The sequence below is a fragment of the Heptranchias perlo genome, chromosome 3 (assembly GCF_035084215.1).
Source record: "Heptranchias perlo isolate sHepPer1 chromosome 3, sHepPer1.hap1, whole genome shotgun sequence".
NCBI classification, from domain to species: Eukaryota; Metazoa; Chordata; class Chondrichthyes; order Hexanchiformes; family Hexanchidae; genus Heptranchias; species Heptranchias perlo.
This window is the reverse complement of record NC_090327.1, coordinates 68,564,622-68,583,575: the sequence shown is the minus strand read 5'-3', so window position 1 is coordinate 68,583,575 and position 18,954 is coordinate 68,564,622. Positions and strand designations below refer to the sequence as shown.

The following is an 18,954-nucleotide window of genomic DNA, read 5'->3' as shown; positions in this document are numbered from 1 at the left end:
AAACTACTGGTCTGAAACTGGTAGCTGCAGGTCAGTTTCCAGCCAGGCAGAACTCTATTCACATTGCTTAGTTCGTGCCTGTCTGGAACGCAAACTATCCCATTAGTAGGTAAGCTCTGTTCATTTCTGGATACACACATGCATATAGAGCGTGCGTCCAACAATTAGAACTTTAAATGTTTAAAGAGTAAGAAGGGGCGAATCCCTGTACTTTCAACATTGAAATTGAGGTACAGTTGGTTTAACAAGTGCCTAATAGATCCCAGAAAATCCCCTGAGCATTTTGTAAACACTCCATGCAATATCCAACTGAAGTGGTGTGAGACTAATGCCTCCAGGGAATCTCTCTTTACTTCATTCCAGAGCTACGTTGGTTCTCAACGCCAGATTTATACTACAATCTTAGTATTGGTCCAAAGTGGAAATCACTTTGCAGTGATTCTAAACTTGCAGTGTATGCATCCTAAAATTCTGGGTATTATAACAATTTCATAAATTTAATGTTTGTTCATGATTCATCATTCATCCACTGTGCAATGTAACATGAAGTTTAAATTCAGTACTTGATTTTCAATCAAAATTATTAAAATTATCTGAAATAAACCAATATGATTGCTCTTAATTTGGTTTGAGCAAAACTGCAATAACACCACAAAATGCAACTTAGTACTAATTACTGTGATAGAACTGTTTGTTAGAGCACTCATCACTAGTGAAATTTGAGATTAAAGGCATTTCAGACTATGATAGATGCTTTATAAAACACAGCATTGAAAAATCAACAAAACTCAGTGACCAGCCAATTTGAAAACTAGGACAATGTTGAGGGAATATATTGTTAAATCTGCTATTTTGCCCTTTGTATAAAAATACTATTTGCATTACTGAGTTGATGTGGCTAAACAAGAGTTAAAATTAATTGTGCCTTTTAGGTCCTGATGATTTCCTCCAGAAGATCAGAGATGCTTTAGAGAGCCAGTATGTTTCTGAACATCTGCATGAGTGGATCGATCTAATATTTGGCTATAAGCAAAGGGGGAGTGAAGCCATTGCATCCTACAATGGTATGATTTGCCTTGCATTGCCTGTTTTAAAAATAAAAAAATCTGTTAAATTGTGAATTGTTGTAATACGGAATTTTGGTAAGTAATGCATATTTATGTGTAAACATTTGTTTTCCCTTGCCAGTTAAACTTTTCAGTGGTGAAATGTCAAAACGTTGAATTTAAAGGCATAAAATGCATTTGTAACTTAATTTTACAGCCTTGCTGTCTGCGCAGTGTTTACTGAATTAAAAGCTTAAGCAGTTTAGCAGAAGTGGAACCTGTAGAGACTGAATAGGGAGGGGACAAATCTTCTTCCTCTTATCCGCAGCCCACGAACTCTGATTCAGACATCAGATACAGTATGCTATTATTGATTTACCAGCCCCTTTGAAGGTAAGTTCCGACAGTCTGACTGGACCATATTTTGTGCACAGCCATCAGTACACTCAGTACACAACATTAGGGGCTGATAAAGTAGACCGATAGGGATCAGGCTAGAAAGGGTGGTGTGGAGAGTATGGGAGGAGAGTGAGCAACACAATTGAAAGGGAAACACTGACACAAGAGAGTTCCACATTAAGACCCAGCTATAGAGACGCCACAACTGCTCCCACGATTTGCAGCATTTTTTGCCATTAACAAATTACTTGCCAGCTATATTATATTCAGTCAAAGAATGATTTAAAGATGAATAATTTACCTTTTGTCAATCTATACAACCTTTTGATCACGCTTCAGGAAGAATCTAATGGAGTCCTATTTGTTCATCAAGTCTGCCAAAATTAATTATGATGCCTATGCTACATTTTTAAGGCTCTATCAGATATGGCAAAAGAACCAGGGGGGAGTTAAGAATTTTGTTTTTCTTTATTCGTTCATGGGATGTGGTGTGTAACATTTTCAGTCCTCCAGTCCTATGGCACCACTCCCATTTCCAAGGAGGTATAAAAGATTGTGGCCAGAGCTTTTGCTATCTGCACCCTTGCTTCCCTCAGCAACCTAGGACACATCCCATCCAGACTGGTGACTTATTAACCTTGAGTATGCATTGCTGTGGGTCTGGAGTCACATATAGGCCAGACCGGGTAAGGACGGCAGGTTTCCTTCCCTAAAGAGTATTAGTGAACCAGATGGGTTTTTACGACAATCCGATTGTTTCATGGCCACCATTACTGATACTAGTTTTTTTTAATTCCAGATTTTTATTTAATTAATTGAATTTAAATTACCCAGCTGCCTTGGTGGGATTTGAACTCATGACTCCGGAATATTAGTCCAGGCCTACTGGATTACTAGTCCAGTAACATAACCACTATGCTACCGTACCCATCAAGTGAGTTGTAATGATCTGGAATGCGCTGCCTGAAAGGGTGGTGGAAGCAGATTCAGTAGTAACTTTGAGAAGGGAATTAGATAAATACTTGAAGGGAAAAAATTTACAGGGTTATGGGGAAAGAGCAGGGGAATCGGACCTATTGAATAGCTCTTTCAAAGAACTGGCACGAATGGCCTCTTCCTGTACCATACCTACTATGATATTTCTATCCTGCTCCATGCCAGAGACCACTCCCGTAAGCAAACCCTTGTTCTCTACAAATCGAAGTGTGATTTTATACATCTAATATTTAGTAATGTAGTATTGCCCAAGGGTCAAACTAAAACCTTTGTCAGCTTAATTAGCTCTGAATTAAAATGAGCCCTCTTTTGTTCCCGCAGTCTTTGAATAGTGAAAGAATAAACACACTATTAGACCGTTTGGGCTAAAACTAGATCAAGTTTATTGAAAAAAAACAGCAGAAAATCAATACAGCCAATTTCACTTGTTTACAGTACAAAAATAACAAAAGAGACAATACCTCACTAACCCTCTCACTAGTACTAGCATTCAGCATTCGTAAACATTAACTTATTTTTCTAATCATCACAAAGCCATCAGCCTTTCTTGATTGTGTCCTTTAGGTCCTGACAGTTTCCTCCAGAAGATTTAGAGTTAAGGAACAGAAAAGGAGCTGTTACATTGTTGAGTGTTTAATATAGAGCCCTAATAGTGAGAAGGAGATGGAGGAGCAAATCCTCAGGCAAATTTCAGAGAAGTGTAAAAATAATAGAACAGTAATAGGGGACTTCAATTACCCTAATAGACCGGGGAAAAAAGCAGTGTAAAGGGCAAGGAGGGTGAAGAATTCCTAAAATGTGTACAGGAGAACTTTCTTAATCAATATGTTTCTAGCCCAACAAGGAAGGAAGCAGTGCTTGATTTAGTTCTGGGGAATGAAGTAGGGCAAGTGGAGTGTGTTTCAGTGGGAGAACATCTGGGTACTAGTGATCATAATAAAATTAGGTTTAAAGTAATTACAGAAAGGGTCAAAGAAAAATCAATGGTGAAAATACCCAACTGGAAGAGAGCCAATTTCAGTAATTTGAGAAGGGATCAAGCACAGGTGGACTGAAAACAAAGATTGGCCAAGAAAACAGCAAATGAACAATGGCAGGTTTTCAAGGTGATGTTAGTTCGGGTACAAACCACGCACATTCCCATAAGGAGGAAAGATGGGGCATCCAAAGCTAGAGCTCCCTGGATGTCAAAGGAAATAGAGGTTAAAATAAAATGAAAAAGAGTTTTATGACAAATATCAGGTACAGAATACAGAGTGCAGGGGGGAATTGAAAAAGAATATAAGAAGGGCAAAGGGATAGTATGAGAAAAGATTAGCGGGTAACATAAAAGGGAACCCAAAAATCTTTTATAAACATATAAAAAGTAAAAGTATAATTAAAGGAATGGTGAGGCCAATTAGGGACAGAAAAGGAAATCTTGTGGAGGCAGAGGGCATGACTGAGGTACTGAATGAGTACTTTGCATCTGTCTTCACAAAAGAAGAGGAGGAAGCAAAGAGGCTACAAGACGATTTAGACAAGTTGAGTGGGCAAATACATGGCAGATGCAGTATAATGTGGATAAATATGATGTTATCCACTTCGGAAGGAAAAACAGAAAGGCAGAGTATTATTTAAATAAGAACATAAGAAATAGGAGTAGGCCAATCAGCCCCTCGAGCCTGCTCTGCCATTCAATAAGATCATGGCTGATCTGATCCTAACCTCAAATTTAAATTCATGTCCAATTTCCTGCCCACTCCCCGTAACCCCTAATTCCCTTTACTTCTAGAAACTGTCTATTTCTGTTTTAAATTTATTTAATGATGTAGCTTCCACAGCTTCCTGGGGCAGCAAATTCCACAGACCAACTACCCTCTGAGTGAAGAAGTTTCTCCTCATCTCAGTTTTGAAAGAGCAGCCCCTTATTCTAAGATTATGCCCCCTAGTTCTAGTTTCACCCATCCTTGGGAACATCCTCACCGCATCCACCCGATCAAGCCCCTTCACAATCTTATATGTTTCAATAAGATCGCCTCTCATTCTTCTGAACTCCAATGAGTAGAGTCCCAATCTACTCAACCTCTCCTCATATATCCACCCCCTCATCCCCGGGATTAACCGAGTAAACCTTCTTTGTACTGCCTCGAGAGCAAGTATGTCTTTTCTTAAGTATGGAGACCAAAACTGTATGCAGTATTCCAGGTGCGGTCTCACCAATACCTTATATAACTGCAGCAATACCTCCCTGTTTTTATATTCCATCCCCCTAGCAATAAAAGCCAACATTCCGTTGGCCTTCTTGATCACCTGCTGCACCTGCATACTAACTTTTTGATTTTCTTGCACTAGGGCCCCCAGATCCCTTTGTGGTGATAGATTGGGAAATGTTGATGTACAAAGGGACCTGGGTGCCCTTGTACACCAGTCACTGAAAGCAAACATGCAGGTGCAGCAAGCAGTTAGGAAGGCAAATGGTATGTTGGCCTTCATTGCAAGAGGATTTGAGTACTTGAGCAAGGATGTCTTACTGCAGTAATACAGGGCCTTGGTGAGACCACACCTGGAGTATTGTGTGCAGTTTTGGTCTCCTTACCTAAGAAAGGATATACTTGCCATAGAGGGAGTGTAGCGAAGGTTCACCAGACTGATTCCTGGGACGGTAGGACTGTCACATGAGGAGAGAGTGGGTCAACTTGGCTTATATTCACTCGAGTTTCAAAGAATGAGAGGGGATCTCATTGAAACGTATAAAATTCTGACAAGGCTAGACAGACTGGATTCAGGGAGGATGTTTATCCTGGCTCGGGGGTCCAGAACAAGGGGTCATAGTCTCAGGATACAGGGTAGGACATTTAGGACTGAGATGAGGAGAAATTTCTTCACTCAGGGTGGTGAACCTGTTGAATTCTCGACCACAGAAGGCTGTAGAGGCCAAGTCACTGAATATATTTAAGAAGGAGCTAGATAGATTTCTAGACACAAAAGGCATCAAAGGGTATGGGGAGAGAGCGGGAATATAGTATTGAGATAGAGAATCAGTCGTGATCATACTGAATGGCGGAGCAGGCTCGAAGGGCCGAATGGCCTACTCCTCCTATTTTCTATGTTTCTAAGTTAGTGTCGCAGTAAAAAGGTTAGCATACTCAAGATTAACAAGTCACCAGTCTGGATGGGATGTGTCCTAGGTTGCTGAGGGAAGCAAGGGTGCAGATAGCAAAAGCTCTGGCCACAATCTTTTATACCTCCTTGGAAATGGGAGTGGTGCCATAGGACTGGAGGACTGAAAATCACTAATACAGACAAAAGATATTGGGACAAAGGATCAGGATAATGAAACAGTTTGGGTAGAGATAAGGAATAATAAGGGGCAAAAAGCACTCGTGGGCGTAGTATATAGGCCTCCTAATAGTTGCAACTCTGCTGGAAGAAGTATTAATCAGGAAGTAGTCGGGGCATGTAATAAGGGAACAGCTATAATTATGGGGGATTTTAACTATCATATTAACTGGACAAATCAAATTGGGCAGGGTAGCCTTGAAGAGTTTATTGAGTGTATTAGGGATGGATTTCTTGAGCAGTATGTAACTGAACCAACAAGGGGGCAAGCAACCTTGGACCTGGTCCTGTGTAATGAGCCAGGATTAATTAATAATGTCCTAGTTAAGGATCCCCTTGGAATGAGTGACCATAACATGGTTACATTCCATATCCAATTAGAGGCTGAGAAGGTTGGTTCTCAAACAAGCGTACTGAGCTTGAATAAAGGAGACTATGATGGTATGAGAGCGGAATTGATTAAAGTGGACTGGGAAAATAGATTAAAGGGTAAGACGGTACATGAGCAGTGGTGTTCATTTAAGGAGTTATTTTACAAATTTCAAAACAAATATATTCCACTGAGGAAAAAAGGGTGTAAAAGAAATGACAGCCATCCGTGGCTAAGTAAAGAAATTAAGGATAGTATCCGACTAAAAACAAGGACATATAAGGTAGCCAAACTTAGTGGGAGGATAGAAGATTGGGAAGTCTTCAAAAGACAGCAAAAAGTAACAAAAGGATTGATTAAGAAAGGGAAGATAGATTATGAAAAGAAATTAGCAAAAAATATAAAAACAGATAGCAAGAGTTTCTACAGTTATATAAAAAGAAAAAGGGTGGCTAAGGCAAACGTAGGTCCTTTAGAGGATGAGACCGGGAAATTAATGGTGGGAAACATGGAGGTGGCAAAAATGCTGAACAAATATTTTGTTTCAGTCTTTACGGTAGAGGACACTAAGAATATCCCAACACTGGACAAACAGGGGGCTCTAGGGGGGGGGAGGAGCTAAATACGATTAAAATCACTAAGGAATTGGTACTCAGTAAATTAATGGGACTCAAGGCGGATAAATCCCCTGGACCTGATGGCTTACATCCTAGGGTCTTGAGGGAAGTGGCAGTAGGGATTGTGGATGCTTTGGTAATAATTTTCCAAAATTCTCTGGACTCGGCAAAGGTCCCGGCAGATTGGAAAACTGCCAATGTAACACCCTTATTTAAAAAGGGTAGTAGGCAGAAGGCTGGAAATTATAGACCAGTTAGCTTAACATCTGTGGTGGGTAAAATTTTGGAGTCTATTATTAAGGAGACAGTATCAGAACATTTGGATAAACATAATTTAATAGGACAAAGTCAGCATAGCTTTACAAAGGGGAAGTCATGTCTGACAAATTTGCTTGAGTTCTTTGAGGATATAACGTACAGGGTGGATAAAGGGGAACCAGTGGATGTAGTGTATTTGGACTTCCAGAAGGCATTCGACAAGGTGCCACATAAAAGATGATTGCTCAAGATAAAGAATCACTGGATTGGGGTTAATATTCTGGCATGGGTGGAGGATTGGTTATCTAACAGGAAGCAGAGAGTTGGGATAAATGGTACATTCTCGGACTGGCAACCTGTAGCCAGTGGTGTTCCGCAGGGGTCAGTGCTGGGTCCCCAACTCTTTACAATCTATATTAACGATTTGGAGGAGGGGACCGAGTGTAACATATCAAAGTTTGCAGATGATACAAAGATGGGAGGGAAAATAGAAAGTGAGGAGGACATAAAACACCTACAAGGGGATATAGACAGGCTGGGTGAGTGGGCGGAGATTTGGCAGATGCAATACAATATTGGAAAATGTGAGGTTATGCACTTTGGCAGTAAAAATCAGAGAGCAAGTTATTATCTTAATGGCGAGAAACAGGTAAGTACTGCAGTACAAAGGGATCTGGGGGTCCTAGTGCAAGAAAATCAAAAAGTTAGTTTGTAGGTGCAGCAGGTGATCAAGAAGGCCAATGGAATGTTGGCTTTTATTGCTCGGGGGATAGAATATAAAAACAGGGAGGTATTGCTGCAGTTATATAAGGTATTGGTGAGACCGCATCTGGAATACTGCATACAGTTTTGGTCTCCATACTTAAGAAAAGACATACTTGCTCTTGAGGAAGTACAAAGAAGGTTCACTCGGTTAATCCCGGGGATGAGGGGGTGGACATATGAGGAGAGGTTGAGTAGATTGGGACTCTACTCATTGGAGTTCAGAAGAATGAGAGGTGATCTTATTGAAACATATAAGATTGTGAAGGGGTTTGATCGGGTGGATGCGGTAAGGATATTCCCAAGGATGGGTGAAACTAGAACTAGGGGGCATAATCTTAGAATAAGGGGCTGCTCTTTCAAAACTGAGATGAGGAGAAACTTCTTCACTCAGAGGGTAGTAGGTCTGTGGAATTTGCTGCCCCAGGAAGCTGTGGAAGCTACATCATTAAATAAATTTAAAACAGAAATAGACAGTTTCCTAGAAGTAAAGGGAATTAGGGGTTACGGGGAGCGGGCAGGAAATTGGACATGAATTTAGATTTGAGGTTAGGATCAGATCAGCCATGATCTTATTGAATGGCGGAGCAGGCTCGAGGGGCCGATTGGCCTACTCCTGCTCCTATTTCTTATGTTCTTATGTTCTTAAAATGTTACACCCCTGTTCAAAAAACAGGAGAGGGATAAACCTGGTAATAGGCCAGTCAGTCTAACGTAACTGGTAGGAAAACTACTAGAGACTATTGTCAAGGACAAAATTAATTCTCAATTGGAGAAGCATCAGGGGCAGCCAGCACGGACTTATTAAAGGCAAACCGTGTCAGACTAACCTGATTGAAATCTATAATGAAGTAACAAAGATGATTAATAAAAGTCGTGCAGTAGACTTTCAAAAAGCATTTGATAAAGTACCACATAACAGACTTATTTGGAAAATAGAAGCACATGAGATTAAAAGGACGGCAGTAACTTGGGTACATAATTGGCTAAGGGATAGGAGGCATAGAGAAGTGGTGAACGGATATTTTTCTGACTAGAGAAGTTTGCAGTAAAGTCCCTCAAGGATTGGTATTAGGAACATTACTTTTCTTGTTATATGTAAATGACCTGGACTTGGATATAGGGAGTACAATTTCAAAGTTTGCGAATGATGCAAAACTTGGCAATGCAGTAAATAGAAGGATAGAAGCAGACTTCAAGAGGACCTGGATAGGCTGGTGAATTGAGCACATAGAAGGCAGATGCAGTTTAATGCAGATAATTGTGGAGTGATGCACTTTGGGAGGAACAATGTGGAGGGGCAGTATAATCTAAATGACACTATTTTGAGTTGCATCGCGTCTACAGCACAGAAACGTGCCATTCGGCCCAACTGGTCTATGCCAGTTTTACTCCTCCTTCCCTACTTCATCTAACCCTATCAGCATATCGTTCTACTCCTTTCTCCCTCATGTGTTTATCTAGCTTCCCCTTAAATGCATGTATGCTATTTGCTTCAACTACTCCTTGTGGTAGTGCGTTCCACATTCTTACCACTCTTTGGGTAAAGAAGTTTCTCCTGAGTTCCCTATTGGATTTATTAGTGACTGTCTTATATCGATGGCCTATAGTTTGGACTCCTCCACATGTGGAAACATTTTCTCTACATCTGCCCTATCAAACCCTTTCATTTTTTTTTATTCGTTCATGGGATGTGGGCGTCGCTGGCGACGCCGGCATTTATTGCCCATCCCTAATTGCCCTTGAGAAGGTGGGTGGTGAGCCGCCTTCTTGAACCGCTGCAGTCCGTGTGGTGAAGGTTCTCCCACAGTGCCTTTAGGAAGGGAGTTCCAGGATTTTGACCCAGCGACAATGAAGGAACGGCGATATATTTCCAAGTCAGGATGGTGTGTGACTTGGAGGGGAATGTGCAGGTGGTGTTGTTCCCATTTACCTGCTGCTCTTGTCCTTCTAGGTGGTAGAGGTCGCGGGGTTGGGAGATGCTGTCGAAGAAGCCTTGGCGAGTTGCTGCAGTGCATCCTGTGGATGGTACACACTGCAGCCACTGCGCCGGTGGTGAAGGGAGTGAATGTTTAGGGTGGTGAATGGGGTGCCAATCAAGCAGGCTGCTTTGTCCTGGATGGTGTCGAGCTTCTTGAGTGTTGTTGGAGCTGCACTCATCCAGGCAAGTGGAGAGTATTCCGTCACACTCCTGACTTGTGCCTTGTAGATGGCTTAAAGACTTCTTCTATCAGGTCACCTCTCAGCCTTCTCTTTTCTAGAGAAAAGAGCTCCAGCCTGTTTAGTCTTTCCTGATAAGGGTGATACCAGAACTGAGAGGATATACTTGCAAATCTTCTTTGCACCTTCTCCAATGCCTCTGTGTCCTTTTATAATATGGAGACCAGAACTGTTCACAGTTCTCCAAGTGTGGTCTAACCAAGGTTCTATACAAGTTTAACATAACTTCTCTCCTTTTCAATTCTATCCCTCTAGAAATGAATCCCAGGGCCTGGTATGCCTTTTTTATGGCCTTATTAACCTGCAGCGCTACTTTTAGTGATTTGTGTATCCCGAACCATTAAAACACAAATGTGCAGTAAAATGCATGATGAAATATACCCATAGAATGTTTACACTGTATTAATAATAAAGCAAATCATATCACAATATACTACCCTTAGATGAAACTGATCCAGTGGTTGTATGCAGTTTTTCTGCATTGTGGTGAGTTTATTTGGTTGGGCCATGTGCTAATCCACTCCTGATCGTGCATGTAGACATTTTATGGTATAAGCTTCAATTGGAAGAAAATGCTCAAAAAAAAATCACGGTAAACCACTGTAGGAATCACAACTATATTATTTTAAAGTTACAGCAGCTTTAAAAACAAAATGGTTACAAAGAGGTGATTTCATTTCTATTTGTTTACAACTCACATTAACTTCAGGAAAGATTCATTTTACAGTGATGCCAGATATCATGTCATCAGCCATTGTGCAATTGGAAGTAATGGATGCATTAATAATCAAAAGTGTAGCAGCCAGAAGATAAGAGTCAACAGAACTGGTTTCTGTTCAGTTATTTCTCTCCCATCACCCCACCCCCAATTTTGGTTTTGGTCATTGTTGTAGTACATCAGAGAATTTTTTTTTCCTTTTTTTGATCAAGCAAGTTATTAAAATACACTCCCTCAAAAAAAATATTGGGATAGTTGTAATAACATGCATAACTAGGGTTATTGACTCTTCTAGGATGTATTCCTGAAGGTTTCATCACATGGTTTGACTGGCCTCCACCTGCCCAGTCAAACAACCTTTATTCCCATCTCTGATATTTTTATAACTAATAAACAAATGTGTTCAAAGAAAATGGAAAAAAACACACAATTTTCTTTTTAATGCCCCTATGATTTTTCTCTTGGCTCACAGCAGCATCCAGGAGATTAATCTTTAATTCCTGGAGACAATCCTGGCGAGCTGACAACCCAGTGTGTAACATGTTAGATTAGCAATGTGTGTAATTTATGGCTGCTGTGAATTGCTGGGTCTTAAAACACTTAAGGTTAACCTTATCATGTTGGACAGAAGTTGGACTACTGTTTCTGCTGCACACAGAAACAGTAACTGCAATATTTGCCAACTGCCATTGCCTCTGTTGACATAACTAAAATTGAGAAAACTGCAATATTTATTATAGTTTATCATCGCACACCAGCCAAAGTACAACTAGATGCTATTAGAAGCAGGGAATCTGACGTTAGTGGACACAGATGATGTAGATGTCAGCCTTGGCTCAGTTGGAGCACTCTCACCTTTAAGTCAGAAGCTCATGAGTTCAAGCCCCATTCCTTGAGTACATAGACTGGCACTTCAGTACAGTACTGAGGGAGTGCTGCATGACGGAGGTACTGTCTTTCAGATGAGACATTAAACTGAAGCCCCATCTGCCCTCTCAGGTGGCTGTAAAATATTTCATGGCACAATTCAAAGAAGAGCAAGGGAGCTTTCCTGGCCAATATTTATCCCTTAACATTTATTGTGTACAAAGCACTTTGGGACAGCCTGAGGTCGTGAAAGATGTTATATAAATGCTAGTTTGTTTTTTCTTTTTTTCAAATGGCATTCTTCAGCATATCAGTTGTCTGAGTGGGTGGAAACTTAAAGTTTGAAAACTTGTTCATTAAAGTGTTTATTAAAAATCATAAGAGGAGCCTTCAAGTTAAACCTTTACTTGTAGCCTACACTTTTATCTTTTACTTCTTGTTAATTTTATTGAAAGTTTTACAAAAAGATGTGATGAATTTTGGATTTTTTTTAACCTCCAAACCAGTTTCTTTTGAATGCTTATTTTCACTGTACTGGATCCAAATCGGAGTACTTTCTGGATGTACTTGAGTGTTGACCAATCAGCTTTACCCTATCAGTGCTGTTTTGTGTTTCTTTTCACTTCAAAATGGGTGAACGCAGGGCTCTGTGGAGGAGCCATGTAATTTGGATTATTAATTATGTCATAGCTAATTCTTGTATAGTTTCAAGGACTATACATGCATAATGGATTGTCTCACTTTTTTATCCCAAGTTATTTGCATAGTTACAAACTATGCATTGTATTACTTTTTCTCAACTGTAGAGTATTTTAGTGCGTTTTGTGTGCCAAAAACAATCTTCAATTTGGCTCGATTGTAACTATAAAACGGAATGAAATGACCCTTTTCATTTTTGGGTGGGTTTCATTTATTTTCACTATTGTAATGGAGAGTTCCTACTGGTACAAACACTTGAAAGGCCCCCAGCTGGATTTATGGTGGTGAGAAAACATGCTCATCTGCCTTCGCCCCTCCTGCCCAGTCAATTCCTTTTAATAGCACTATACTTGCATTGAATCATGCTTCTTTTCTGACTGGCATAGAAAAAATGAAATTTTTGAAACTTTCCCCCCTTTTAGATTTATAGTAATGAGGAGACAACCCCAGTTCAATACAAGTCTTGTAAAAACAGCTTACATTCCTATAGCAATCCACATGTAAATAAAATGTTTGAAAACTTAACTTGTGGAAGAGAAAAGCTAGACATTTGAGTAGGAGAGGAAAAGGAAAAGAAAAAATTGGGAGTTGGGTAGGAGCTGAAAACGTTCAGAGTTTTAGGAAGTCTTTTGCAAATTGAGATGAGGTGGGAGGGATTTAGGGAGGCTTATGGCTGGCAGACATCACTTGAGGTACGGTGTCAGTCGGGGGGAGGATGAGACAATAGTGGAAGTCGGCTGGCTTTGCTTTTTATCACTGCATCAATTTTTTTTACATGCAGCAAGACTCTGTGCCTTGGAATGCTTGGGGCCAGAATCCAGCTGTGAGACTGAGCATAAAAGAGATACTTGGTGTTTAATTTATATATTGCTTAATAGTTGTTCCTGTTTGAGTTTTTCTTAAGTCACTGTCATTAACTCTGGTATGAAAACAATTTTAAAAATTAAATTAAAAAAACCTTACTGTAATAATTCTACTTTGTCACAGTGTTTCATCCTTTGACTTACGAGGGAGGAGTTGATTGGGACAGGTAATTAATATTTTTGCTTGGTTCTTTGAAACCTAATTTACATAATCTTGTAAAAGTGTTAAAAGCATCAGGATGACGGACATAATTTAAAATGTACGGTACTATACGTGAACTGTTTTTCAGCCAATCTGGAAATGAAATGTTATCATCTTGATAGTAGCTTTTCCATTTAGCAGCTGTAAATGCAACACTGGGATCTGTTCAATACTCACATTTACAATCACTTGTCCTCAGCATTGAGGATCCAAATCAGAAGATAGCAATGCTAACCCAGATCCTGGAGTTTGGACAGACACCAAAACAGTTGTTCATCAGTCCACATCCTCAAAGAATAATGCCAAAGTTTCAGAGCCTTTCCAGAGGATACAACCGAAGTACTTCTATGGCAGAGTTGTCTCCAGGTAAAGTTGCAAGATCAGTGAGCTGGAATGATAGTTACTGTGTACTAATAATGAACACATCAGTGATCCAGAGTTCTGTGCCTTTATTATGATAGGGTCATTTCTTTTTTCAGACCACATTTATTTCAATGCTTTGCCACCAATTGCAGCAATACGTTTGGTGGCAAAGCAGTAAATTAAATCAACTGGTTCTGTGTACCACCAGTGAGGTAGTATGAGGCATTGTGTACCACCAATGAAATGGTATGTGGTGATGTGTACCACCAACGAGATGGTATGAGGCATTGTGTACCACCAACAAGATGGTATGATGCATTGTGTACCACCATCGAGATGGTATGATGCATTGTGTACCACCAACAAGATGGTATGATGCATTGTGTACCACCATCGAGATGGTATGATGCATTGTGTACCACCATCGAGATGGTATGATGCATTGTGTGCCACCAACGAGATGGTATGATGCATTGTGTGCCACCATCGAGATGGTATGATGCATTGTGTGCCACCAACGAGATGGTATGATGCATTGTGTGCCACCAACGAGATGGTATGATGCATTGTGTACCACCAATGAGGTGATAGGCATTATGTACCACCAACGAGATGGAATGAGGCATTGTGTATCAACAAGATGGTTTGAGGCCTTGTGTACCACCAATGAGATGGTATGAGGCAGTATGAGCAGGACCTCCAATTTTAATGACACCACTGACAGCAGTCAGAGCCATTGGAGCACACCTTGGGCTCGATTTTCGCGTCGGGTTTCCAGCGGGGGGGGGGGGCCTGAAAATCCCGATATCCGGTCACGTGACCGGATCGCGACGAAATCCCGGCCACTTCCGGGTACCGCGCTGACGTGCGGGGCAGCGCGCGCAAGCCCCGCTGGTGGGAATCCCGCAGGCAATTAAAGCCAGCGGGGTTCCACTTGAGAGTACTTACCTTGCTTGTTGAGGTCAGTTAATGAGCTGAAGCAGCTGTCAAAAGAGGAAGTGTGGGATTTTAGGTTCAAGGCAGTGAGTTTCACACACAGGGGGAAACAGTCTCTCTCCAACCAGGCGTGTTGCAGCCAGCAGCCTGTGGCAGGTGCCAAGGTGCACTCCACGGGGGAGAGCCCTCACCCACGCAGGAGGCCACCGCGTCACATTGGGCAACCCCTGCCCCCCACCACCCCCCGCCAAGCCAGAGGACAGACCGACACGAAACCGCTGCCCCAGTCCGAGGAACCACCCACCTACCCTGCACAACCTCTCAGACCAACACCTGCCAGATGGGTGGTGCGTGGACACCCTCGGAGGACGAACAGCATGACCAGCCCCAGCAGCCTCGCAGTCCACGCCGTCCGCCGCAGAGACGTGGAGCCCCCCAACACGGTGTTGTTGCACGCCCACCTGCACAGCAGGAGGGAGGGCTACCGCAGAGAGAGACGCATCGCAGAGGGCACTACCCTCGCCACAGGGTCCACAGACCGAGGCGCAGCTCCCCGGACCTCTCCGAGCAGCAGTGCACAGGGAGGCGCAGATTCGCTCGACATGTAGTCGTGGAGATCTGCAGGCTCTTTCATGCCGAGCTGCTCCTGGCTGGCCCCAGCACCAACTGCTTACCTGTCGCTGTCAAAGTCACCACTGCCCTCCACAACTTCTCCTCCGCATCCTTCCAGGGTGCAGCCGGCTACACCGCCGATGTCTCTCTGTCGTCGGCGCGGAAGAGCCCTGCAAATACACCTGCACCTACTCTGCAGTAACACGATGGGTGGCATCAGTGGTGGGTCCTCATCGTGATACCCAGGAGCGGGCATTATTGGACACAACGGACAGGATTCGCGGAGACATGGCAGTGGTGGTGTCAATATAATGTGTGCTGTTTGTTGCTCTGAAATTCAATAGAGGTAACACCCATGACAAACCCTCAGACACCCTTGTGCACCCCCTTCATGCTCACGACACGTTTGCCTTACGCTGCCTACCGCACATATGTGATGCATGCCCTGTGGCTGCAGCACAGGTGGTGGCAGGTTGAGTGAGGCTGGCCGTGAGGGAGATGCACGAGAGGGTGAGTATGGGATAGAGCAATGAGATTGTATGAGGATTGGGTTGCGTGTTAGTGGCAGGATGAGTACTGGCGAGGTGAGTAGGTGGAGGTAAGATGAGGATGGGGTTTGAGTGGGTATGAAGGGTGATGTGACACAGTAGTGTTGGCGGTGCCGAAGGAGATGTGGGGTGGGGGCAGTGTTGTGGCAGACGGAGTGAAGGGGAAAGACTTCGTGTTCTCACTGCGGCTGACCTACTGCGGTCATTGCAGCGCCTCCTGCACTGTATGCAGGTGGGCGATATGTTGGTGGCGCAGGTGACCCCCTCTGCCACCTCGAGCCAGGCCTTCTTGGTGTCAGAGGCAGGCCGCTTCCTCCCGCCCGCCGGGGGGAAGATCTGTGTCTTCCCCCCCCCCCCCCCCCACCTCCTCACCCCATCTGATGATACCTGGGGTGAGGCATCATTAAACTGGGAGCAGCCTTCCCCCTGGGCTGCTCCATGCTGCAATTTGTTCCTTTGGTTGCAGCATCTGTCAGTGGAGGACTGCCCCTTTAAGTAGAGAGCCTCCAGCTGACAGATCGTACTGCGCATGCGCAGCCCGCCCGACGCGCAGGCCAGCGCCGCGGACCCCGGAGGATCAGGTAATTGATTCCTATTAGTGTGTTGCCTGCTACGATCGCGCGGGCAACCCACTAATTTCACCGAGCGTGTTGACCACGCTCCCGAAACCCAACCCGCCGGAAACCCGCCTGGTAACATCGAGCCCCTTATAACCGCCCCCGATGGTCGCAATTTGTTGTTCATTGGCCTGCGTGTTGTCTTGTCCAGGCTTAGCCATGTCTCGTGAAAAAGCTGGCCTTGTTAGAAACTGCTGTGTAAAATATACTGTGGGTTTTTAAAGCACAAGGAGCTGCAATCTGGCATTGCAGAATAATTTCTTAAATTCATTCTGCAATATATACACTGTATTTTGCAAGGGAAATTATATATGTTAAATTTATACTCTTCATGATTTTAATCTCTTGCACTTATAAAAGTTGTGGGGGGAGAACAGGGCCGCAGGATTAATTTTTGATTGCTCTAGCAAAGAGGTGCCGCGAGTGATTGAATTGCCTTCTGTACTGTAAACTTCTAAGGTGATGCAGGTTTCCCCTATATTATTTGATTATGATAATGGCCAAATTGTAACCTTGAAAATGGATGTACCTACATGGCACTTTTTTTATTGAATTAATGCTGACTTTAAGCAGTTTTATGATGTGAACTCATTTCAACTAGGAGAGGGATTTAAGGGTATGCAAATGTATTTTATCAAAGAACATTTAAAAATGGATAACGTTGAAGGTTTGATGTGGGATCAAGCCATGTGTGAACAGATGGGATTTTATCGAGCTAAGTTTTTTTTTAACTAAAATTAAATTATGTTTTGATTTAAATATTAATATAAAGCAGTACTGTGCTTTCTCTTTGAACGCTGGAGTTTTCTGTACCACAGTAACCAAATTTTCTGCATTGCAGTTTCTCCCTGTGAAGATTCTTCATTTGAAGATTTGACAGAAGAAAGCCTAAAACTAGCATGGAGTAATATCAGTAAACTGAGTATAGTTTACCAGCAAAAGATTCACAAGGAGTAAGTTATATATATTTATTCCATGCAATTAAGTGACCAACAGTGTAATGCATGTGGTGATGTAAATATATTGTAGTTGGACTGTAGTACTGATGTTTACGTATCCAGGACCGAGAAAAGGCCATCAGGAATGTCATACATGGTCACTCCTATCCTTTGACTGATGTCGTCCACGTGTACCAACCCTTTCGCTCCCTTCCCACATCCAGGGAAAGGCAAAAAACTAGAGACTTGTAGTCAATTCAGAAATTAATTTCTTTCCAGCTCCCCATGGGTGATCAGGCAAGCTCCTGGATGCCCCAAATCCACTAATTATTTTTTAGAATGATCTATTCTTGCCTTCCATATGCTGTGATCACCTCATTTTCCAGAAGTCCATCTACTGCTTTCTTAAAGGACTGTAAAGAATCACTCTGGGTAATTTTAACTTTTATCACAAGTTTTAAAAAAAAAAGTGGGATAGCGAATCGGCAGCCTGTTTTACACCTCGCCCGATTTTCTTCTCCATTATTCAATAAATAAACAACATTGGCAGTAACTTCCATTATGGAAAAGAAAATCAGGCGTTGTGCCAATTCGCTAATGCCCATTTTCCGGCCAGTGATAAAAGTTAAAAATATCCTATCAGTCTTCACTGCCTTCTCCGGAAGGTTTAACTGTTACTGTTGTGGCTTTTGATTATCCTTGGATTTTATCTTGGATCCCTTTTTACAATTAGGGCAGTGACTGGAATCGCTGTAGCTAGGAATGGAACTTCAATCTTCACAACTTCGCAAGGTATTTATTAAACTCAGTACGTGATCGCTTGTAACTAGCAAAACTAGCCATGTGTTATGTCTTCAGCTTGGTACCAGGTTACAAATTTAGATTTGATGAAGTAAAAGCAAATTTTTACAAGACTTTGTTAAGTCTATGGCAGTGATCCTGCCAGTCTCTAATTTTTAATATCTGAAATGGTTTCCACTGTCACTCAATTGAGCTCTAATGATATTTTGTGAGTACACTGTAAGATGATTTTTTTTAAAATTGTTTAGCAATTTGTGTTCGTGACTAGCACAATCTTTTATAGTACATGCCTCTGTTTTTTGTTTGCATTCTGTAACGTCTATATAGCTTCCAACTCCATATTCATTAACTTATGTTGTACATTTTTTTAATTCACATCATAGATTCAACACTAAAAATGTTCTCCAAGGAAACAAAATTGTTACAACGGAGCATGTCCTTTTCAACTATGGTGAGACCTGATGCCGTAGAAAAAAAAATTAATTGTCAAACAAAGAATGCCCAATTGTTCTTTGCTCCTGAGGGTAAAGTAACAAATAACTTTAAACCAAGGAAAGAAGTCTACTCTAATACATGTCTTCATCAAGGACTATTCCAGAGGCTAGGTGGGAAACTGCACTGTGTGCAGCATACCACTGAGATATTCTAACCTAGAGCATGCCTGATACCTGAATGATATGCTCAGGTGACGACAGGGTTGAGTTTGGCTCTACTATCCCATAGAGGGAATAGCGTACTGATCATCATCTAGGCTTCCAATTGAAGAATGGCCTCTTAGATGAAGTATTGGAGGACTACTTT

At 42.1% G+C, this 18,954-nt stretch overlaps 1 protein-coding gene across 1 annotated transcript in view; it reads left to right on the top strand.

Moving 5' to 3' along the window:
* The window catches only part of nsmaf (neutral sphingomyelinase (N-SMase) activation associated factor), a 100,694-nt gene that overhangs the window by 50,592 nt on the left and 31,148 nt on the right, over positions 1 to 18,954 (top strand). Inside the window, exons 19-24 of the mRNA XM_067980109.1 lie at positions 933 to 1,064; positions 13,261 to 13,303; positions 13,538 to 13,704; positions 17,256 to 17,367; positions 18,086 to 18,144; positions 18,537 to 18,604. Of these exons, the coding sequence (XP_067836210.1) occupies positions 933 to 1,064; positions 13,261 to 13,303; positions 13,538 to 13,704; positions 17,256 to 17,367; positions 18,086 to 18,144; positions 18,537 to 18,604 (581 nt within the window). The remainder of the gene's footprint in view (positions 1 to 932; positions 1,065 to 13,260; positions 13,304 to 13,537; positions 13,705 to 17,255; positions 17,368 to 18,085; positions 18,145 to 18,536; positions 18,605 to 18,954) is intronic.